Source organism: Falco peregrinus, chromosome 3, assembly GCF_023634155.1.
Source record: "Falco peregrinus isolate bFalPer1 chromosome 3, bFalPer1.pri, whole genome shotgun sequence".
In the NCBI taxonomy this organism is placed as follows: domain Eukaryota; kingdom Metazoa; phylum Chordata; class Aves; order Falconiformes; family Falconidae; genus Falco; species Falco peregrinus.
Window position 1 is genome coordinate 111853280 of NC_073723.1, and position 23786 is coordinate 111877065.

General features: G+C 56.0%; 1 protein-coding gene across 5 annotated transcripts in view; it reads right to left on the reverse strand.

The window, feature by feature from the left end:
* Positions 1–3911: 3911 nt before the first annotated feature.
* KAZN (kazrin, periplakin interacting protein) overlaps positions 3912–23786 on the reverse strand; it is a 226534-nt gene continuing 206659 nt past the window's right edge. For 2 of the 5 annotated variants that reach the window (XM_055799768.1, XM_055799769.1), the window contains 7 exons: positions 16594–16785; positions 8388–8524; positions 7815–7985; positions 7243–7432; positions 6913–7043; positions 6567–6617; positions 3912–5987 (listed from right to left, as the gene is read on the reverse strand). In XM_055799768.1, the coding sequence (XP_055655743.1) occupies positions 5820–5987; positions 6567–6617; positions 6913–7043; positions 7243–7432; positions 7815–7985; positions 8388–8524; positions 16594–16785 (1040 nt within the window). In that variant the 3' untranslated portion in view covers positions 3912–5819. The other 3 variants (XM_005229616.3, XM_055799770.1, XM_055799771.1) reach the window with 3 other exon arrangements.

Genomic DNA, 23786 nt, shown 5'->3' on the forward strand with positions numbered 1-23786 from the left:
TTCTAGAGCCCGATGTAGAGACCACCTGCCGGGGCTGGGGGCTGGAATCTGCTGTGCAAGTGGGGGGGGGGGGGGGGGGGGGGAAGAGGAAAAGCAGCTGCCTGGGAGGCAGGATCACCATGAAGGTGACCCAGGGGCTGGAGCCCCCCTGCTGCGGAGCCAGGCTGAGGGGGCTGGGGCTGCTCAGCCTGGGGGAGAGACGGCGCCGGGGGGGCCTTGGGGCACCTCCCGGTACATAAAGGGGCTACGAGAAAGCAGGAGGGGGCTTTGTACGAGGGCACGTGGTGACAGGGCAAGGCCGGAACGGCTTTAAGCTGAAAGAGGGGAGACTGAGGTTGGATCTTGGGAAGAAACTGCTCCCGGTGAGGGCGACGAGGCGCCAGCACGGGCTGCCCAGAGCAGCTGTGGGTGCCCCATCCCTGGCAGTGCCCAAGGCCAGGCTGGACGGGGCTGGGAGCAGCCGGGGCTGGGGGGAGGGGTCCCTGCCCACGGCAGGGGCTGCAGCTGGGTGCTCTGTGCGGTCCCTTCCCACCCAAACCGCTCTGTGGTTCTATGCTTTCTGCATGCTCCTACCTGGCACAACCCTGCGCTTCCTGCAAGCATCTCCCCAGCGAGGCGAGAAGCTGGCTACAGAGGCAGTGGGGCATCCCCGGGGGGTGCCGTGATGTGGTGCCAGAGGACCGTGGTTCCAGTACAACCAGTCTAACCGCCATGCCAGGTCGCCATCTGTCATTTCAAGTGCACACCATGTCTGCAACCTGGAAAACTGTAAATACAGCTGCTGTATTAATAACAAGAGTAATAAGTAACCTGCTGCTTCCTCCTGGCGCCGGCCTGGGGGCTGCTGCATCTCCCCTGTGATGCTCTGGCTTAGCCCTGCCTTGCCAAAGTACAGCTTGGCTGGGCAGAGCCCTCCCCTTGCCACCAGTGCAATGGACAAGAGGTGGGGTGAGGAACTTCTTCATTGTCCTTCGGGCTTCTGCGTCCTGGCTTGTACCATCGGGAAGGGAACAGCTGGATCAGGACGAGAGGGCTCGGGAATATGATTTCCAGGGCTTGAGGATACCAGGGCTGGAAGAGAAGAGCTACAGTGGTGTTGCATGGCCAGATATTTAAAAGATCTGAGCGAAGGTTTAACGTGGCTTTGCAAAATTAGGAGCAGATGGCAAGTGATGGCTTGTGCCCGAGAGAACAGGGAACTGCTGGGAAACCACTCACCAGCAATGATAAAACTCCAAGGAAACCTTATGCTCTGGATATGGGTCCTGATGGCAGCTTCAGTGTCCCAGTCGGATGGAGCGGGGCAACTTGGTCCGTGCTGCTGCTGGTGTCACAGCTGCATCGGGTTGGGGCGGTGGGAAGCCAAGGACAGAGGCTGACACGGGGGAAAGTTGCAGGGACATTGCATGCTCAGCGGAGCGGGATGTCCCAGGGGCCACGCAGGATGCTGGCGGTGAGGGATGCTCACAGGCATCCCCTGGGCTACGTGGGCGAGGACTCAGAAAGGCATTTCCAACATGGGCTTTGGACACACCAAGCAGTAGGAGCAGAAGACACCTTCAAGGAAAACACTGAAACCAGGTGAATAAACGACAGGAACATTTCCAGATTTTCCAGCAATCCTAAGGAACAAACCAGCAGCCTCAGCAGCGGCCCTGGTCACCAGCACTCAGGGAGATGCCACCGTTTGTGGCCCCCATCACCCACAGCCTGTGCCCGACCGCATCTAACTCCACCAACTGCCGTGATGATTTAGTCAGGAGTTAGGGTATGCAGGTTGAGCTCCTTCGTGCCAAGCAGAGCTCAGGGAGGTGAGGTAACCTGCCTAAAGCGGGGGGTGAGTCAGCACCGAGGCAGGAAACCTCCCCGGGACTCGCCCCTGCTGCAGCCTCCAACCACGCTCCTGATCTACAGGTTATTAGTGCGCGGCTCCGGTTGGAACGGCGCTGGAAGACAACGTCAGGGCGAGCACAGCTCGCTTGCCCACTGGTGAAGGAGCGCAGCAGACCCCTGGTGCCCCCCTCCACAGGGTACCCTGGCTGCCCCGGCACAACACCCCATGCCGGGCATGGAGCCGTGACATTTTTCTTTCTTGGTCAAAAGTCCTCACCGGGGAAACGCGCGTGTGACTGCGCAACGACATCCTGGGTGCAAAGTGCAGAAACACCGCCAGCCAGACCGAAACCAAACACGCCTGGTCTGACAAACCGCCTGGCCTCGCTCGTCTGGCCCTTTCCGTGCCTCTAAGGCACCAAGAGGTCTGGTCTCCAGCCGGGAGCGCTGCAGGGGGTCGTTGACTTTGGGTACCCCACTGGCCACGTGAGCCTCCGGCCATGGGCACAGTGTCACCGAGGCGGCTGCTGTGTCCCCTGCGCTGGCTTCGGCAGCTGCGACGCTGCTGGCTCCAGGCCCAGATGCGGCTCGGGGACTGCTCACATGATGGCAGCATCGCAGCACGCTGCAGCAGGGATGCAGCTGATGTGCAAGAGGATGCAGCAGCCGTGCAGCGGGGTCAGGTTCCTGCAGCCCAGGCATACTGGCTTCCACTGCCAGGGAAAAAACAGGTCTGGGAGGAACAAAGCCACCAAGGAGGTACATCTCCCAGCCCAGGGCACCTGTGGGCTGCAGGGAACAAGCCCCCTCTGCTCGCCCTGGTGCAACCAGCCCTGGTAGAGACGATGACACCAGTTTCCCCCTCACCAGGGACAGGTGGTGGCCCAGGACACCCATCATGGTCCCACAGCACCTGCTAGAACCGCTGAGAGGCAAGACCCATGCCTGGACTGGTGTTGCACCCACAGCCCTGCTGCACTCCCCGCTGCTGAAGGGTGCTCGCAGCTTTGAAACCCGTGGGTGGGGTGGGCAAGCACCCGCACCCTGTCCCTCGCACCCTGCAAAGCAAGGGCAAAACCAAGGATTTGCAGGGAACCGCTCCGAGCCTGGCAAATCCTGCCACAGTCTGTGCCTGCCTCATCCCTGCTGCAATCCACAGTCACTTTAATGCGATGTTAAATTCCCAGTCTTACAGCTCCAGGTGACAGAGCTGGGCAGCCAGCTGGCTGCTAGGTATTTCTTTGTTTGTTGTTATTTTCTTTTTATTTCTTCCTCAAACTCCCTCCATCATTTCAGACTACAGTGGCTCTTACCTGCTCTGCAGCTGCTCACAAACCCAGAAGGACATTTCTGTTAAAAAAAAAGGGAAAAAAAAAAAGGTACATCTTTCAATCCATACTATACCCTCATGGGTTAGAAAAACAGAAAATCATTGCAAGTTTTTTCTGAAATGGTCATTTATTTTTTTTTTCCCCAGTCAATCGTAGCTTGTGTACCTTGAGCGGCTCTGACGACGGAACGGGGCTGGGGGATGCTTTCCCGCGGGACACCGTGCCCTCCCCAGCCACACCATGGCACCAGCCACCCGGTGCCACCTGCCCGCAGCCCCCTGGCCCCGTTGGAGGTGCTGGCACAAGTGACCAATGCCTTCCACAAAGTAATAATATATCTCTCCATAAAAAAACTGTAACAATAATTTATCTGCTAACAAACATTAAGAGCACAAAACCACCTCATTTCTCTGCCCCACCTGCTCCTCTTGCACCTTAGCATTACGCGTTCTGTATCCAAGAGGGACATCTCGCCGTTTCCCCACATTCCCAAATCTTTACTTACCTTAAATCCTTAAACTTGCTGTTTGTACAGCTGCACCGACAGCCCTGGCCTCCCACCAGCATCACCGCATCTGGCTGTGAGTGCTTGGCCGGCAGCTGGTCCGGGGGAAGAGCTGGTCCAGGGATGCAGCTGTCTCCCGCATCCCTGTCACCCCAGGGACCCCACCTGTGCCCATGTGCCACTGCCGACGCCAGCCCAGCATCTCCGTTGGACAAGCAATTAAATCACGTGGAGCTCACCCATACTTTAAAATAAGCTTTATTTAGATCTTTTATAATTTTATATTTGCATCCATGCCTTCAAGGATTCTCCCCCACTCACATGGGGAAAAGTTAAATCTAATGTTACCCATAATTCATATGCTATTTATCGAAGTTCTCTTTTAAATAAATCATCCTCTTAGTACTTTTTAGAATTATTTCCTAATTTACAAAAAAGCTGAAATGCAAAGGAAACTACTCAGTAACAAGGAAATTGCTCATCTGTTCTGGTGGTTTATAGTTTAAATTATAAAAACGCAAGGAGAACAAAAAAAAACAACCAACCAACGAACCAAACCCCAAAACCCCAACAAAACGTATAAAAATGCTTCTCTGCGGAGAAAGATGCCACGGGGCAAAGCCTGCCCTGCCAACCCAGGTCCTCCCCTCGGCAGAGCCCGGGGGGCTGCTCCCTCCACTTGCCCCCCCATGGCCTCCCCGCATCATCCCTTAGGAATACACAGCGCGAGGGCATCAGCGGTTTAGTTCGGTGATTTAAGACAAAAATACCCCTTTTTCAACCGGGGTGCGCGTATCAGAATTAAGAAAAATAATACACTATTATAGCATCATTAAATAAATCTTAATACATTTTTTTTAAGAGCTTAAAATTATATCGTAAGCATTAAAGCATAAGGTACTTGTCTTGGCATAAGCAGAGCGCGGTGTGTGTTAGTGGGGAGGGGAAGCAGCGGCTGCGCCGGGGGGCTGCTCCCAGGGCATTCCCAGGGAATTCGGAAGCACAAGCTCCACCTGCGCCTCAAAATCACCCCGGTGCCACAAAAACCTCCCCGGCGGGGACTCGTACCGATTTCCCCAGCCCCTCCCCCGACAGCAGTAACACCCCACGTGGAAGCGGGGTGGCCAGCCCTGACTGGGCGACGTCTCAGGATATCTCGGGCTATCACCTCTCCCCTGCTCCCAGCTCATGCCAGATCCCCCAAATTTCACTTGAAGCAAAGGGTGAGCCCCCCAGATGTGGGGTAAGACAGAGGGCAAAGCTCCCACCAGTTTCACCCCCCCTCCCCGACCGATTTTCTGGCATGTATTTAAGTTTGCGTTTTCCAAGGCGTTAAGTGCTCCTGGGGCATCTGCAGCCACGGGGCCAAGAGTGCCGACAGTGGGGGGGGGGGTCCACGGTCCAGTCCCCCCCAGCAGCAGCTTCCCAGGACAGTACAGTACAAACACACCCTTCTTCCTCCCCGCCCCATCCCAACCGACATGGAAAAATATAAAAATCCCAAAACTTCTGCAATAATTTAGTTAGAATAGCTCCTCTGGGTTTGTGCAAATAAATTAAAACAACTAAAAAGGAACGTTAAAACACTTATTTCCAGACCGGCAGGCGTTACAACCAGCCCGTGTCGCCTCCGCGGGGTTCGGCCAGGAAGACATCACAGCGAATGAGATTTTTTTTTTTTTTCATTTTTTTCCTTTTTGTGTGTGTGTGTGTTTTCTCTCTAAGGTCCCTCAGCTGGGCAGGTTCTTCGTCCCCAGGCGAGGACATCCCGCGGGCTGGGCTCCGGAAAACAGCGGGTTTCGGACAAGAGACGTCACAAGCACAAAGTGCACAATATTTTGGGTATTTACAGAGACACAGCAGTCCTTCAAGTTTCAAGTTTTGTCAAAAGAAGAAGGAAAAAGAACCAAAAAAGAACAGAACCCCAAAACAAAACCAACAAAAACCCAAACGGACAAACTGAAGTGACAACGGAGGAGTTATCAGTATGGAAGAAAAAAAAAATACAAAAAACCACCATGAAAAAAAGGAAAAAAACTGAAGTTACGACACGGCTGCATCGCTCCCAAGACAACAGGTCACACGTCCACAGGCGGGGCTGGGGCAGGGGTATGTACAGCGGTGGCGGTGAGCTGGGGAGAGGTGGGGGGTCACCAGTCCGCATCCTCCTCGATGTAGTAGTCGGGGGCCGTACCGTCGAAGAGGCCGGGGTCGAGGGACTTGCGCTGCTTCCCCCGGGCAAACACCCTGGAGATGGAACCGAAGCCCATCTTCTCTTTCTTCTTTTTCCGCTTCTGGTCTTCCAGGTCCTCTAGAGACTGCGGGGGGAGAGGACACGTGTTTGGCCACGGCGCTTTTCATTGACCCCCTCACCCCCAGCTCCCAACAAGGATGATGGACCACAGGGTCCAGGTCCCCTAAAAGATTTGGGTCCAGGTCCAAAGCAACATTAAGACCCTGGACCAAAAAATAAAAATATCTCTGAAATACACGATAGAATCTGCAGTGAAATTGGGCCCCCTACCCACATTTCTGGGATTTTGGTTTCTTCATCCAACTGCTTCAGGATTTTGGCTCCAGCAATCTAACACCAGAGCAAGCGGCTTACAAAAATACCCCCACGTTTTAGGGGCACATGCAGGAGAATAACCTGATCTAGGCTGTGCCTTACCAAAACTAAGACTGCAATGGCCCCTGAGCACAGCAACTGCCTACGGCATCACCTGGATTTGAGGGAAACTCTCAGAATTCTGAGATTACCATCCTGAATGGTAAGGCTTCTGTGTTTTTTTCCTCCCCTAAAAGCCCCAGCCACCGCCTCTGACAGCCCCCCCAAGTACTTGCTAGCACAGGACAGGGTCTCACGAGCAGGATTTAAACAGGGCTTTGTGCCCTACCTGTACGATTGGGTTGTGCAAGTTCTTCTGTACTGGTCCAGGACTGTCCCCCTGCGGCAGAAGGAGATGGATCCATCTGTATCAGCCTCAACTCAGCCTGGGACCCCCCACCCCCCCAGCAAAAAGCAGGTTGTTTGGGCAGCTGAAAGGCTGTGGGGCTGCAATAAACTCCCTGGGACGCAGCTCTCCGGGCCACTACGCCTCCAACCCATCCCCATCCCCATCCCCAAACCCAGCAGCGCTCTGGGAAGCGAAGGACCCGCAGCATCCCCAGCACCCATCTCCCCAGCCAGACCCACAGAGTGGGGAGGCAAGCCCACCCCCCCCTGCCCCGTAGTGGCCTTACGTTGCAGAGTGAGTGCGTTCGATGCCGGGGTGAGTTGATGTCACTCGGCGTGGATGACCGGTCACCTTCGGCCGCGGAGGCATCGGAGATGATGGACGGCTGCCGGGAGTGACAGGGACTCACTCTGACCGCTGGAAAGCAGAGCAGGGGGCATTGGGGAGTTAACATCGCGCCAGCAAAAAACATCACACCCACGCCCTGCAAAGCCTCTGAAGCGCTGCCAGAAAGTTGTGCCTGGTTTTCCTTTCCCTCTAGGGGGGAATAAGGCAGCTCCCCGAAATGGTTTGGCCCGGAGAACTTGCCAGTGCCCCGACCCCAGGGGGTGCCCACCTTGCCGGTCCGCCGGGTGCTGGGGGTGCGAGTGGTAGAGGGTCTGCTGGCTCTGCCGGATGGCGGCCGTCAGCGGGAGGTCGGCCTGCATCACCCACTCCTGGTTGCCGTTCAGCACCGTCTCGCCCGGCATGGCCAAGGAGTGGCGCTTGGGGACGTCCTTGGTCAGCGTGGCGAGGGACTGCTTGGCCTGGGGAAGGACACCAAGGTGGTGGAGGGGGAAAACCCTATGAACACATCTCCCGGCACTGCAGAACCAGCAGCAACACGCCACGGCCAACCCGCCCTGCCCTTTGCAAGTAAATACCCGAACCGCGTTGCTCCCTGCACCGAGGATAACCCGCTCCTTTTTAGCGATGGAGTCTTACTTTTGATTCTTACTTTTTCTGCCACTATTGCAATAACGCAAGCACTGCGGCGAACGCAGGCATGCAACCGCTGCGGCAAACAAATGCAATATGGCAATACACGCAGCAAAACCTGCCAGGGCGTTGGAAGCACCGGAGCCGCTGAGTCGAGCACCTGGCACAAGGCTGACCCTTGAGACGTGCCCACCGCGTCTCCGAGCTCACCATGGCCAGCTCGGCCTCCAGCTCCTTCATGCGGTTGTCTTTCAGGTCGAGCTGGGAGCGGAGGGCACTGGCGTGGTCCGTCGCCTCCTTGGCTTGCCGCCGCAGCTCCCACTTCTCCCGCTCCAGGAGGTCCTTCTCCTTTGCCAGTGCCTTCACCGCGTCCTCGCTCTCCTGCCGGGACACGGGGCGGCCATCAGGAAGGGGAAACCCACCTGCTACTACAAACCCCTCTGCTGTGATCCCCTCAGGGACCACCCGACCTCTGCCTTGCCAAAGGGCAAGCAGCACCTTTGGGTGTCGCAAGAGCCCTGTGCCCGCAAGCAGGGAGCTGTGGGATGTGGCCGGTCCCCCGAAAAGGGATGCCGGGCGTGCACCTGCTTAAAATTACAACCGATTCCCCACACCTGGCTCGCTGGCCACATTTCCTCTGGGATTTATTTATCCTTAACTCCCTCCAGTCCAGCCCTTGCAGCAGGGGAGCAGAGTTTCACCCGATTGCAACCCAGGTCTTGCGCTCATGCCACTGCCAGCCCCCCACGCCACGAGACCCCGGCGCTGGGCTCCCACGCTCACTTTCCTATGCTGCTCGTAGTTCCTGATGAAGTCGCGGAGCTGCTCCTCGCGGCTCTCCAGCGTGGCGTACAGCTGCTGCATCTGGCTCACCAGGTCCGTCTTCTCTGCCTTCAAGCGTTTGCGGTCAGCTTTCATGGCTGCAGGAGAGATGACGGCTCGAGCGTGGGGGCACAGAACCTTTCTTTTGCCTCCATCACTTTTACTTGTCGAGGAAAAATCATCAAAATTATGACCCTGGGGCTGGGCTGGGTGCAGATGCCCACTCATCCCCATCGCTGCTCCCCTGCAACCCCCTGAAATGCCCATCGCATCGCTGCTGTAGCTCCTAATCATCCCCTGCTCTCCAAGGGGCAGCTCAGCCCCTGCAGAAGGCGATTTGGGAGCAAAACTGCTGCTGCAGCCACAGGGCCCGGCGCAGGAAAACCTGCTGCTCCCTTCCAGGATAAATAAACCACAACCGGTTTATTTTTAGCAGCCAGGCAGATTCCTGCAGCGCTCCCACGAGCCCAGGGCACGGCTCCCCGCGTGCCCCCTTCCAGCTCAGCAATGCTGCATGGGGATGGAGCGGGATGCAATGTGGGGGGGTTTGGCCAGCCCCCCAGAGGAAATCAAGACCTTTGTGTTTTCCCTTGCCCACGCACCAGCAAGGGATGCTCGCCGACCACCAACCCGGGGACAGCTTTGCTGTAAGTCTGGTAAAACCGGGGAGGCATTAGAGAAATACCACGTAGGACAAAGGGCTTCAGTAATTTCCGCACGTTAAGGGCTTTGCCCAAGCCTTGAACTTGGTCCTTGGCAGCGCTGCAGAAATGCCCCGCGGCTCCCTGCTCCAGATACAACCCACCCCCCAAAAATAATACGCAGAATCAAAATGCAAACATTGCTTTTTGTTATAGGACAGACTCTGCGTGCTTTTCCACCCGGAGGAAGTGCTGCTCTCAGGGGAGTGGGATGGTATGAAACAACCCCTGCCCCTCCAGTGCTCGCTGCACTGCAAGCAGCTGAGCCTTGTGACTCACCCCTCTCCATAAGAAAAAAATAATAAATCCAGCTCCCCTCCAAATCCCCAGAAAAACCAACCCCAAGCCCACCGAGAGCTGTCTGTATTACAAAACCCTCCAGATGACAGCACCATCATGAGTGGGACCCATCTCCACACACGGGTCCAACCTATTTCTATTAAAGAAACCCAGGAGGAGCGTTTCAGCACAGGCGGTGCGTCCCACCTGCCCCGTCAGGAGTCACTCCGTCTGGGGGCTCATCCTGCCCCATGATGGGCCTCAGCTCCTCCCGACGAGACACGTGTGTGATAAAGACTGGATGGAGGAATGCAAGAAAACCATTACCACGGCACGCTTACGAGGAAATTAATTCCCTTTGTGCAATGAGCACCTTCGGTACCCTTGGCTTTGCGCCTCTGCCCTCCGCCAGCCCAGGAAGGCTTGTGCGGACCCTCCCTCGGCTGGGGACCCTCAGCCCCGGAGCTGCTTTTTGTTAAGTACTCAGATAAAAGCATTTCCACCTGTGTGCAGGCAAGGAGAACATTGATATTAGATCCACACCAGCATCCTCAGGCAGAATAACCTACTAACAGCACTGTGTGTAACGCACCAGCGTAATGCACTGCCACAGCCCCCTAAAGAAGAGTAGCACCCCTGCTCAGCCAGCTGTCGAGCTCACCGCAGCCACCTCCCGCATCCCATCCCAGGTCATCAGGACTGCTGACTCGTGGAGGGATGTGCTCGGGAAGGAATTTCTTTCCGTCCACAGTTGTTGCTGTACACGTGTGCTGGGGAGATGCTTGGGATGGAGCCAGTAAGGGCTTGCAGGTTAGCGCAGGAAAAGGTTTGGGGGGGGCGGAAATCAGACCACAGGGTGGAAGAAGAGGGAGACGTTTGGGACAACACAGATTGTCATCCATTAAAAACCGGGAGCTGAAATTTTGAGATTTTTCCAACTAACTACTCTGCTATTAAGCATTGCAGGTAAATCTAAACACGGAAAAACAACAAACCAGCTAAGAAATGCCATAACGATTCCCACTGTCCTGTGACAGGGAGCACTGGGGGTTCCTCCTTGCCTGCTTCAACGAACGTGACTCCTCCTGGGACAACTGAGCTCCTTCCCACACCAGGACTTTCCTTACTTTTTTCCCCACTTAGGAAATTCCTACAGAAACCATCTAAAAATAACCGCAAGAGGACTACAGGTAAGGTCTTAAAAAAGCCCTTCCCACCACCTGCGTGTCTTTAACCACACGTGACCTCAAAACTCATTCCAAAAGCAGAAGGAAGGATGCGCGGAGCGAGCCAGACCCGCGGAGCCGGGTACGCAGCACCACCGTCCATGCTGGCTGCCGTTCCAGGGCACATGTTAGGTGACCTGGGCTCCAGCAGGGGAATTTCTGCCCCTCAGAACCCTGCCCAGGCAGGGTCCATCTCAGCCCCATCCCCGCAGGACATCACGCTGCCAAAACCCCTGTTTTCAAGCCCTTGAACGCTTTGTGACACTTATATAGGAATTTTTTCATTTCCTTGAGGATACCGAGAGGCTCTTGCCAAAGTTTAAGTCACATCTGCACTGGATGATGCTGGAGACAACAAAAGGCTCCTAATGAATTTAATTAAAGAGTGAGTCCTCTATAGCATACAACCTGTTTTAATTAGTGGCAGCGTTCAGGGTCCTTAAAGATTTACAGAAAACACTTCATCGCTTGCCAAAAATTCAACAACTGTTCAGAAGTACTATTAGGAAAAGAGCACCTACCACCTCCCAGGGTTGAATATTTACCAGTATTCAGGCTAAGCAGTGCAGCAGGAAGGTAATGGACTTTGGCTACTGCAAGAGCAGTTTCTTTCCTATTAACCCCAATGGACAATTTACCTTTTGTTTCAATTGGGATTTGAGAGATTTGCTAAAATTAATGCACTTTTTTTTCCCTCCCTGCCATTACCAGCACTCTCCCTCCTCCGAAACTGATTAGCTCCTCAGCTTACAGAAGATTTATCAGCCATTTGAGAACGTAATTCCAAACCCAATTAATAGGAAATTAATTGAAAGAGGCAGGAGAAAAATAAGAAGTTAGGCAGAAGCGAGCAGTTAGGGCTGCCAGTGGCTCCTGGACCGAGCACCGCTTGGTGCAGCAGCTTAATAGGTTCTTAGCAAACAAGCCTGGCTAATTACTCAGCCAGGGAAAATGAGCCACTGCAATCCACGGTGTGACGGCAGGGGCAGCCAAGGGGCAATAAAGTGGGTTTTCACTGGCCATCGGGGCCATCCCAGGAGACGAAATGGTGAAATTTTTTCTTTAATCTGACAACCCAGGGCCACGTTTCTGTGTCCCACCCCCTCAGGAACAGCTCAATACACCCCGCCCTCCCGCCCATCTGCACGGTGGGCTCCAGCAAAATCTCCGACCTGTTCGTCGACCCAAGACAGCAAGAGAAGCAAGAAATCCTAAACCTGTACCGTGAGTGGAAACTGTTTACCTCACGCAGCTTATTTGCATTATTTATTTTCCCCTCCCACCCACAGCACATGGCAGAAGCAGAGGGGGAACCCACCAGCCCCCCCTCAGACTCAGCACCTTGGCACCAGCCCTGGCAGCAAGCGGTGGGCAAGACAGGTTGGGAACAGTGGTGTGGACCCCCCAGCCCCCATCACTGCCCCCCACGTCCCCGTTAGTCCTGTAGCAGGTCAGCCTGTGCTCCCGTTATTTGAGCTTCCACGTCCTGCCACACGATCCATCCCCTGAGCATCGCTCCTTCTGGAGAAGAAGGATGATGGCCACAGAGTGGTGACGGGACCCACTCTACACCAGACTCCTCTTGCAGCCAAAACAATTAAAAATCCCTGCCCCCCAGAGCCTTCTGTTTCTACCTTTACCTAATGAGCCGAAATCTAACCGCTCCCATGTGCCAGCCTGAGCGGTACATCCCTGGCCGGGGCAGAGGCACAGCTGAGCCGCCCAGCGATGCCACCACCAATAGTGCCACCACCCCACGGTCCCTGCCTTGACACCTCACCAGCCTGGATGGGAATTAGCTGCTGCTTGCTAAAACCGAGCATCTTCCTGCTACGATGGGGGCTGTGATAAATACCATCCCATCCCTTCAACATTAATAATATCTAATTAAGGGAAAGTGAGGCAGTGGTGGTTGCACCATCTAGCCCAGGTTTGCTTGGAGAACACCTGGATCATAATTAATTTGGCTTCCTTGGTAATGGGATGTTAGATGAAACCCACTATGTTTGGGCCACGGCAACCTGCCTCTGCTTGGCTACCTGCTCCCGGGATGAAGCAGCAGATCCCAAACACAAGGCAGGGCACTGGCAGCGGACACGGCCACCTCTGACTCCCATCTGCTTGTGAGCGCTTCCCTTGCTGGGTACAAGGTGGATTTTCATACCAGGAATGGGATCCGAGCCAACTAACACTTACTGAGTCATGTACTTCTTCTCTAACACGGGGAAAGGCATGCTCGGGGGGCACCGCTCCAGCCTCGGCAATGCCCTGTGCAAGAGGAACGCGTAAACCCATCCTGTCCCATTAACATTCACTTAATTTCTCCTGTTTCTCTGCCCCAACCATGAAATTCAACATTGTCGCCATGACTAACCCATAAAATCAGTCAGCCCTGTGCAGGAGTCGCAGGCTCTGTAGTTAAACGGGCGCTGCCGTCACCGTCTGTGGAGATGGTCTTGCTGTCAAAGCCATCAATGTCACGCGGCGTCGGGCAGAGGCACCGCTCGCTCCCAGGTACACGGAGGTACGGTGGGGGCAGATTTGAGCAAAGTGCCAAATTTCAGGAACAACAACAACAAAAAATAATCATGTGAGGCGTTCACCTTGCGGGCATTTACCTGCAACCACCCTGCTGCGAGGCCAAGGGCTTGCCAAAGCAGAGCCCCAGGGGTCACCAAGCTGGTCAACGACTTGTGCTGTGACTTTAAGGTGGGTCTTCACAGGAGCAGAACAGGTTATCTGTACAGAGCCCCACGTCCTTTTGGTGGAGGGGGCTTCCTCCGCTGGGTCCAGGGCTGAGACGCCCATCTGCTGGATGCCCAACCACCAGGACACCCATCTGCTGGGACATCCAACTTCCCACTCCTTGGCCACCCCCTTTCACTGCAGCCAGCCAGGGGTGCTGGGGGTTTCTGCGGGGGGCTTGCCGCAGCCCAAACACCCTCCCTGGGGGCTCACAGCTCCGAGGTGCGGGTTTGCGAGGGAGGAGACCACGCTACGACCCATTTGCGGAGCAGACGCCAAGCCGGATCACGCCTCCCCGAGCCGCGGGAAAGCCAGCCCAAGGTCTCCACCTTGGCAGTCGAAAAGGAAACAGAAACCAGGTTTGCTCTCCCTGTGATAATCCCGCAGGTGAGCTCTGGCATATTGGATAAACCTGCCCACAAACGGGGCTGCTGCCATTAGCCCACACACTCACAGATGTCACCTGGCCAAGAGGCTCCTCAAGTCCTCCAGGCGCTCGGGCACAGTCCCTTGCAGCAGCAGGACCAGCAGCAATAAAGCTGTCTGCAACTTCTCCTGCCAGAGATTTCTGCATCAGAAATCCAGAACACATCCACACCTTTCCAACCAGGGCTGGGGAAAAATATCTACGTGCATTAACACTGTAAGCATGATCGGGAGTCCCAGCCCCAGCCAAGGAGGAGAGGATGGTAGGACGTAGCGCTATGGGATTCTACTTGGACGTGAACCGATTTTGAAAAAAGTGCAAGCGATGGAATTAGCCCAGAAAAAGGTGCAACAAAGAAGCCTAAAGCACATGCTGCTGGGGATACTGAAACTGCTCGAGTCAGTCCTGCAGAGCAGCCTGTGCTGCTGCAGATCCCTGCTCCCCCCCTCAGCACGGCACCGGGAAGATGCCACACGGGCTGGTCACCGGCTCTGCCCCCGTGCAAAATCGGGACGGGCTGGAAACGCACTGCCAAAGAGGGACGATGAGCCCACGCTCCTCCACCCAGACCAAACAGAACCCTGCGTGGCCATGGAAAACAAAGGCACTTGAACCTGCAGGAGCCCCCCTGAAAGCAAACCCTGCCGGCAAACCTTCTCCGCTTCCCTCGGCATGAAGGCCCTGTGAGCCAACATCTATCTGAACCGGTTGCGTCGTGCTTCCAGGCTCAGAGCCAGCAACGACAACAGATTTCCATATAATTTATCTGCTAACGACGTTACACGCGCCCCAAGGCCGGCCTTGCACCGCTGCAGGCGCAGGGATGCTGCAGCCAATGCTGCCGGGCATCCTTCAGCCAGGAGCATGGGGCTGGGCAGCGCTGCGTGCTGTGGGGTGGGGGCAGCTCTGGGAGCCACGGGGATCGGCTGACACGAAGTCCTGAGCTACAGGACAGTGTGGCCGGGTATCCCGCAGCTCCCTGTGCTGCCTTATCCCGCAGCTCCTTAACACAGAGCCGTTACTTCCCCCAGCGCCTCTATTAGCAGACACGTTTCTCCTGGCAGAGCCATTCACCAGGCGCAGTTATTGCCGTTTTTTCCCCCTTTTTGGCTACAGATAACTTTTTCACAGAAAGGAAAAAGGATTTTTCCCCATCCCTCCAGCTGCTGATCCCGTTTCCATATTACCCATCTCCATATCCGCCACCGTGCTAAGCCTGCTCTGCTGCCCAGCGCCTCCAGCCCAGCTTGTGGGGCCGGATCCAGCACGGCGAGCTTTTCCAAATTACCCCAAAGCTTTCCAGTATTGCAGGGGAGGGACGGAGCATCGATTTAAAAAGGCTTCTTGTTACGCACCGTTCCAAGTGCAAGCTGAGATTCCCGCTTCCCAGCCATCACACCTGCAAAGAAGTCCTGGAAAACCAATCCCAGTGGCTCACATAGCAGCCCAATAAAAAACCTACATTATATTCCTTAAATACTCACGATTCTCAAGCCAACCCCAGTTTTTCTCTATACTATCCTCCGCAGAAGTGCTTATAACCTCGCTGCAGCTTCCTAGATGACTACTACTAATTTTTTTTGGAAAGAGGCTTAAAATAGTTCTGCTTTTCTGTATTTTGTGTTTATCAGCACTTCTCCCTCCCCGTCCACACGGAGCAAACATTCTTTCATTAAGGTTTTTCTTCTCCAGTTACAGTTTTATAGACCCAGAGCATTTTCTGCTGCTGGAGGCTGCACTGGTGGCCTGAGGGGGCTCAAGATTTTAAAGATATTTTGGCTGTTACTAATTTATAGGAATGTTTTTGCCAATCAGAGAGCAATAGAATAATATTTTCTGAAATCCCCTCCCCAAAAGGAGACTCAGGCCAATTCCCTGCCCCCCCTCTACATCTCAGCCCCTCGGCTGGGGGAAGTTGTGATGGGTTGGGGCTCTCCCACCCTGCAGCCCCTCCTGTGCCGCTCAGCCTCTGAGCACGAGTCCTTCTGGCAGCCTCTCCATAACCCGCAAACAGGAGCCGACACGCAGAAGTTACGCTCGGTACGTGCAGGATTTGAGATGATATTTAGAGCCGCGGCACTGCAAGGGTTGAAGCAGAAGAGCTTTCCCCCACCCAGGCTCACCCCCTGGCTCCAGCCAGATCCTCCTGCCCGGACAGAAGTTTTTGGGGTAACAAAGCTGCGCCGCGGCGTTGCGCTCTGCTCGCCCCATTCCCTTGCCTGCAGCACCCCAATCCACGCGTGACAGCAGGAGACCCGGCCCCTGCCTCCAGCAGCGCTCCCGCTAACTCCAGGCGGGATAAAGCAAACTGCAGCCACCAGGAAACTCTGCTGCTTCCCTCCTAGAGTCCGAGGGGCTGGGATCCAACGCACCCCCACCTCACCAGCTGCCTTGCAGCTGCTCCCTTGGCTCTACTCTACAGCTGGCTGCAGCGGGATTCCTTCGCAAATGCCCTCCATCCCATTTCCCAGCTCGTCCTGTCCCAGTGCCACCCCTCGTCCCATCCCAGTACCACCCCTCATCCCATCCCAGTGCCACCCCTCATCCCATCCCAGTGCCACCCCTTGTCCCGTCCCAGTGCCACCCCTCGCCAGGGCAGGACAGCAGGGGGGTCCCAGGGAGCACTGTCCTGCCATCACCCCCCCCCCCTCCCCCCACATGCACACAGTGAATGCATGCTGCCCAGCCCAAGTGAAAAGGACAGGTTTTCCTTGCCTCAGTGATTAATTTCTTGGAATTTTGGGGTTGTGCTGGGGGGGTGCACGCGAGGAAGGACGCGCAGCCCTTACCCTGCAGAGCCTCCTTGGCGCGTGCCAGCTCCTGCTCCTTCTGCGCCAGCTGCACCTTCAGCTCGGTGGCCGAGAGCACCTCCGGGGACTTGCTGCCGTGCGTCTCCTCCAGGTCTTTCGTCAGCATTTCCTTCATTTGCCGGAGCAGGTGAACCTCCTCCTGCAGCTGGGCCACCTCCTCCCGCAGCAGCGCTGGAGGAAGAGGAGACACAATGTGAGGAAGTGACCGACGGCTCCCGGCACGGCCCCACACACCCGCTGCAAACTCCAACCCGGGGGAAACGCTGCCGAGGCGACCACCCCACGTGCAAAACCGCTTTGCACAGCCCAAAACCTGCAGCAGTGCTCGCAGCACACCGGGACCGGAGGAGGAGGAGGAAGGATGTGATGGGGAGGTGCCGGGTAGGGAGTGGGGAGCCTTCCCTGGGTACTGGTTTCCAGTTTTTGCATTAAGAAATTAAAAATAAGTGTTAATACATAATAGTAATAATAAAAATAAACCAAGAACCACCTCCCCACCCAAACCACTCACTGGCGGGGTGCTCATATGGACAGCATCCCACAGAGGCTGCTGAGCTCTGCTGTGCCCCATAGGATGCGCTTCAGTCTGCTCCGGCCAGCCACGCGTGTGGGGTGTACTCAGAAATATTCAGCAAAACCTCTCTGAGACTGCGAAAGGGAAGACGATGCTTCCACCTGCAGACCTGAATCCTGAATTTTTCAGGTTTACACTGGGTGAAAGCTACACCCCTCAAAGCAGCCGTGTGGCAAAAGCATCCCAGTGCATCCCAGCACATCCCAGCCTGGGTCCCCTCTGCAGCGGGAAAGCTCCAGCAACCTCCTTTCCTACAGCTATGCCCACTCCTGGGGGTCATAAAGTGCTTTTCTGCTATTCCTACATTGCACCCATACCCTCACTTCCCCTCGCTACCCTGTTCCTGCAAAGCACCGCTGGGCCATGCATGCGCCGCTGCGATCCTCCGCACGAGCCAGACATCGCGATGCAAAATGACTCGCGGCAGCGTGCGAACAGCTTTATTCTGCTTCCCCCGCCCCCGCCCCCCCCCCCCCCCCCCCCCGCCTTTGAGAACACACAGAGAAAAAACCCTTACTCATCCAAAGGGGGTTAGTGATTGCTTGGGTTTGCACCGTGCCTGGGGATATGGGGAGAAAACCCCCACCCCTCAGCATGCATGTTATGGTTACAGAAAAACAAAAGAAATCAACACCCTATCTCCAAGCTGCTGCTGTTGGGTCCTTTCCCCAGTATCAGACACCCTGGGGGCCACCAGCTGGGCACGAAACACAGAGGGTTTGTCTCCTATTTTTGCCGAGGTCCCTCCACTCGCGCTGGCGAAGCGGCGGAGGAGACTGTGGCGGCAGGACAGGGAGAGGCGGCTCCCCCCCGGCCCCACCAGCAGTTGCGCCAGGAAGGCATAAAATCTGGTTTGCATACTTGAAATGCTTCCCGTATGAAAACTGGCAAGGCCCCATGCTGTAAATTATTTAGCAGTAAAGTCACTAACGAGGAACAGTCGAGCTCCGGGCTGCAGATTTCGGTGCAGTCCAAAGCGCTTTCTTGAAATTCATGTAAAAAGCAAGAATCGAGAGGGGGTCAAGGCTGGAGGTGTCTTCCCCTGGGGGGGCTGCAGAAGTGCAGCGTTTCCCCTCCAGCCTTTGGGAAGCCGGGGGGATGCGAGGGACCCGTACACGTGTAGTATTTGCTGTGCAAAACCCACCCAGCGCCTTCCCCAGGTGCGCAAAACCCCGGGCGACCCCACAGAGCACCAGTGCCTGCCACGAACCGCTCAGGTTTCCCACATGGATAATTAATTTCCACGTCTCGTTCCAAGCCACCTCACCCAGGAGATGGGGTGGGCTGCCCCCAGCAAAGACCCAGTGCGGGAGGAGGGAGGCAGGGCAGTTGGCGCAAGGGCGATGGAACCCGCCGGGTTTCTGCAAATTGCAGCATTTTGGTGGGAACCCCTGAACAGTCCCAAGGAAGGGCAGCCCGGGGGGTGGATTTATGCAGCAGGGAATCCTGGAGGGGTCCTTGGGCACAGCCCGAAAGCAGATTTTCAGCCGCTTCTTACAAAGCTCCTGTCTACAAAGCGCTGCCCAACACAGCTTCCCCGAAACCACCGTTCTGCTCCAGCCCTGGTTAGAAAACGGCAAAAAGCACCCCAAAGGCGTTCCTCCTTTGAAGCAGGCTACAAGGCCATTTAATCCCCAGCTTCATACTCTGCTCCTGAAACCACTGCAAGATTAAATCCAAGATCCAGAAGAAGCTGCAGGTGCAAGCAGGGAAGGAGCGTATGGCACCGTGTGCCCCGTGCCACCGGCTGCCAGGCACACAGCTTCAGCTGCACGCTTATGGCAAAACCTCAGCTATGGAACCCCAGATCAACCAGAAACCAGGGATTCTTGCTTTGGCATATCCATATAATTTAAGATATATATACATCATCTATTAAAAAAAATGTATTGTGCTTTGTGATACGTATTCATTTTTGCAATACATCTACATTTTGTAATACATACATATATTGCAAAGCACAATCCCCTTTTTTTACAGATAGATATACACATAAAAATTGCAACACGCAGGCCATGCAGCCAAGGTGCGCCAGGAAAACCCTACACCCCTTGCTAGGCTTGGAGAGTGAAAGACCTCACCAGTTTTTCAATACACCGCCAAGCACTGCAGTCCTTGCTCCCCTCCCAGCTCCCTCCTGGGGCTGCTGCCGGTGCCTTCACCATAAAAACCTGGAACAGGCTTTGCGGCAAGACAAACCATCCGGACCCTTCCCATCGAGTTTCTAAAGGGCTTTCTGGGAAAGAAGCTGGCATTTCAGGGAAGCGATGGGAGTGACAGCATCTCCCGGTCTCCTTTGGAAACCATTTCACGAGCGATTTCTTGCATCATTCCAAGCTTCTTCACAGCACCCGCTGCCAGGCAGGCTGGACGGCAGCAGAGCGCCGGTGTTGCCTTGCACCCGTCATTACCCTCCGCTGCGCAGGATTCCCACCCCGCTCTGATATTCCCCCGGGCTCCCCATCCCTCCCACCCATGCCAAGTTTAAGCGCCTCAATAAATGATTCAAAAAGCGCCATTTGCAGGCAGCCCTTAGCGATCCTTACAGAAAAGTTCCAATAACTGGGAAAATAGGGCCAATTATTCAGGAACCTCATTCCAACCCCTATTCTTCCCCATGCAGACGGCTCGGCAGGGATTTCCATACACTTTCCCATGGGCTGGATGGGTCTGGGTCTCCATCTGAAGGCACAAAGGTGCTGCCCATGGCTTGAAGCGAGCATCCCCTCTCTAACAGGGGCCGGGGCTCAGCAGCCCACACATGGGGCTCCACACGCATCCCCAACATGATGCAAAAATACCATGTGGAGGACAGAATAATTTTTTTTTTTAAATTTTTGCAGTTTGCCCTTGCAAGCATTGCTACGCTGGGGTGCAAAGTTACATGTGCTGTTAGGAATTGCTTCCCAAATGTAACAACCTCGAGGCAAAAAGCTGCCACAGCACATTTTCCCCAGCATTTTTGCCCCTTTTTATCTTTTTAACCTTTTTTTGGAGTACATGTGTGACTACACGCTACAATTCCTGAGGACCTGGGGGGAAGGAGGTATCATCCCGCACGGACGAGCCCTGTCACATGCTGGCTCATTCCAGCCCTTTCCAAATCTGCCCCAAGTGGGCAGCGATAAAATTAATGCAATTTAAACATTTCCCGGACTAACTGACAAAAACTACCATTCATGCTGAAATAACTGGCTGTTAATTATCTTTCAGTTGATAGCATTAAACTTCCCTGACACTATCGAATTCTGCACCCTTGACGCTTTAAGCCCTGAAGAGACAACGTAAATAAGACTTTTGCAGGGGTTTTAATTGTGGCGGACACCTCCAGACAGCATCTGAGGCCGAAGTTTCCACTCCTGCTCCTGCAAATCCCACCTTGGGCTCCTCTCGGCAGCAGATCCACCGGCCATGCAGCAGCAAAGCCTTTTACTGGCCTTGGAGCTGGCATCACTTTAAAAACATCCATTTAAAAGCCTTTTTTTTCCCCTGTGTAACTCAGCTGACACGATTGCTGTACACGCGTTTCTGTCTTGAGAGGGTACAGATTAAAAATGAATGCGGTGTAAACGTCAAGCTTTATGTTGGTGAAATTAGTATCTTGGGTGAAAGCTGCATTTTGTGCCGCTGTTGCAAGTTTGCCAGCAAGATGGTTTTTGCTTTGCTGGGCACAAGTCAAGGGGGTTTTTATCCAGGACATCAGCAGGGAAACGGCCAGATGATGGAAGCGTGCCCTGGCTCACGGCAGTGATGGCCACACGTGGGCAGAGAGCACATCTCGCTGTGGACCAAGCGCTGAAGATCAGTGGATCAACCCCCAGGGGTGATTTGCACAGGTGATCCCTGCACGGGGATGCAAGCGGGGGAAAAAAAAAAAAAAAGGGGGAAAGATGGGAAAATGCAAAATCTCTGAGCTAACGGCATCACCTAACAGACCTTCACCCACTGAGAGCATGAACCCTCGGTCATCGTTCCCTCCCTCCTGCAGGGCTCTGGCTCAGGATCGATCGATAGTAGGTACACACACACACACGTAAATACACATGGACATACATACGCCTCTGTCCTGGGATGGCAAGTACAAGGGTCATACAATAAAAGAGTATCATTAGAAGAAAACAACGATTTAAGACCCAGGGATCAGCCTAGCGAGTACTTTAAAGAGCATCCCCAGCGCCTTTGCTCCTTCAGCAGCTCTCCAGCTTGGGAGCCAAGCCTCCTGCAGGAAGGTCCAGCCTGACATCGCTCCCAAAACAGGAGCCAAGCCTCCTGCAGGAAGGTCCAGCCTGACATCGCTCCCAAACAGCCTGCAGGACGTCCAGCTTTCCTCCCTCGCCACATCCCAACACGGCATAATTCGGAGGAAAAGCAGGAAGAACCAGGCACCGGGCTGGGTGACAGCCAGGCATGGAGCAGGGGGACCAGCCACTGCCACACCGATGTCTGCAAGGAGCCGGCCTCTCCGCAGAGGAGCCCACACTCGATAAAACATTTGCTTTGTGCAAAACACGCTCAGATTTGCAAAAGACCCAGTTACCCGCCGCTGCCTGGGACCCTGCTGGTGCAACATCAACGTGTCCAGCCTCTCCCTCAGACACCACGCTGGACACACAGCGGCTCAAAACCAAAGCCCCATGCAGCAGCATCCTCCTCGAGGGGTCAAGAACAAGGGCCTGTGACTTAGTGACTTGTCCATCACGACACCCAGCCCAGGCCTGCTGCCGCACATCCCAGCTCCATCCCTGGGCACAGCACCTACCGCAGCACCGCGGTGCTTTGGGGACCACCACTCCCTCCCAGGTGGGCAGTGGGACCCCAGCCATGCCCAGCAGAGCCTCTCGGGCTAACGAAGGGAATTTTGGTTCCACACATCCATCATTTACTTTCCAAGGAGAAAGCTTTAGATTCCACCCCTGCTACCCGCCGTTATGCTGCGAGTGAGCGAGCTGTCACGCCTGGACATGGGTACGCATGCTCCTCAGCAAGTTCAGGTTAAAGCTTTCGCCCAACACACATACATCCTCGCTAACGCCATTTCTGAGCATGCTCTGAGTTTGACACCCGCTTGGCCTCGGTGCATCCATAGGGTCACATGCTTCCAGACACTTGGCCTTGGTGCTTCGATAGGGTCTCAACCCCGGGACAGGACCCCCAGCCATACGCCCCCACTGTGCACCATCAACCGGCACTCGCGTCTGCCTGCAAATCTACCCCTGTGTCCTGCCACCCCCCCACTCCCCTGAATTACCCCCGTGTCCTGTCCCTCACTCCCCCCCAAATTACCCCCATGTCCTGCCCCCCCCCCCTCCCCCCCCCAGAAGGACTATTCCCCCACACAGACCCCTGCTCGGCTGCCCTGTCTGCACACCGGTGGCTGTCGCACAACGGATATAAAAAAAAAAATAATCAAACCTGATATAAACCTCCCGTGCATGCCGGGGCGGGGGGGAGGGGATGGGCAGAGGGGCTCGGGGGTTGCTTACAACAGCACAGAGGATTTTAAAAGCAGCCGGCCGGTGGGCTGCGACCCCCGGAGCCCCCGGGAGCCCCCGCCGGCTCCCAGCACGCTCCAACTTCGCCAGACAAAATGGGCTACGGGGTGCGGGGGGGCCGCCCGGCCGCCGTCCCCACGGGCCGCGGGGGAGCTGGACCCCCTGGCCCCAGCCCCGGCGTTGCCCTGGGAGCGGGGGCCCAGCCCGCACGCCACGACCACCCTCGGCGGCCCGGGCGAGCTTCGAGGCCGCTCGGCAGCCGCCCGTGTTTTGTTCCTCCCAGGAGGAAGCGAACTGCAACGGCACAAAGCCAGCGGGGGAGGGCAACAACCCGCCGGGCCGCGGCCCCCCCCGCGCCGCCCTGCGAGGCGGCGGGACCCCCCCGGGACCCCCTTACCTGCGTGGGCTACGCGGGGACACAGCACCCTGCCCCTGAGCATCGTCCCCCGCTGCCCCCTCGCTGTCCCCCAGGGACCCGAACAATAGGCCGGGAGCGGAGCGAAACGCCGCTGGCCGCGGCGCGTCCCCGGCTCGCTCTCCTGCTCCGACTTCATGGCGGGGGCCGGGGGGCTCGGGGGTCCCCGGGCTTTGGGGCTCCCCGGGCGGGCAAGCTCCTCCCCAGCACGGCGCTGCACGGAAGTACGGTGGACGCTACCTGTGCCGGGAATTTGACCCGTCGCCGGTGGCCGCGTTGCCCCAGCCTGATGTCACGCCAGCAGGAGTGGCTCTGCCCGCAGCCCCAGCCGAGGTGCGCAGGATGAGGCCCGCAGCTCTCCCCCGCCGCCCCGGGCCGCACCAACCCGGTGGCGGAAAATGATTCCCGGCGCCGGCCATCGCTCCTGCTGCCACCCCACCGAGCCGGGGAACGGCGCCCGCTCTCTTTGCGGTACTGGGCCCACCCACCGGCAGCGCGGTGGGGAAACTGAGGCACAAGGTAACGCGCTGCGGAGCAGCCCTGCCTCCGGCACACGGCAAAGCTCTTCCTTGCAAGGGGAACGGACGCGGCGCTTGCTCTTGCAGCGCTGTTTGTGATTTATTTTTGTGCAGGGCGGGTGGCGACTGCACAGCACCCACCACTGCAGGAGCATCGCCGCAAGCCGCCAAGG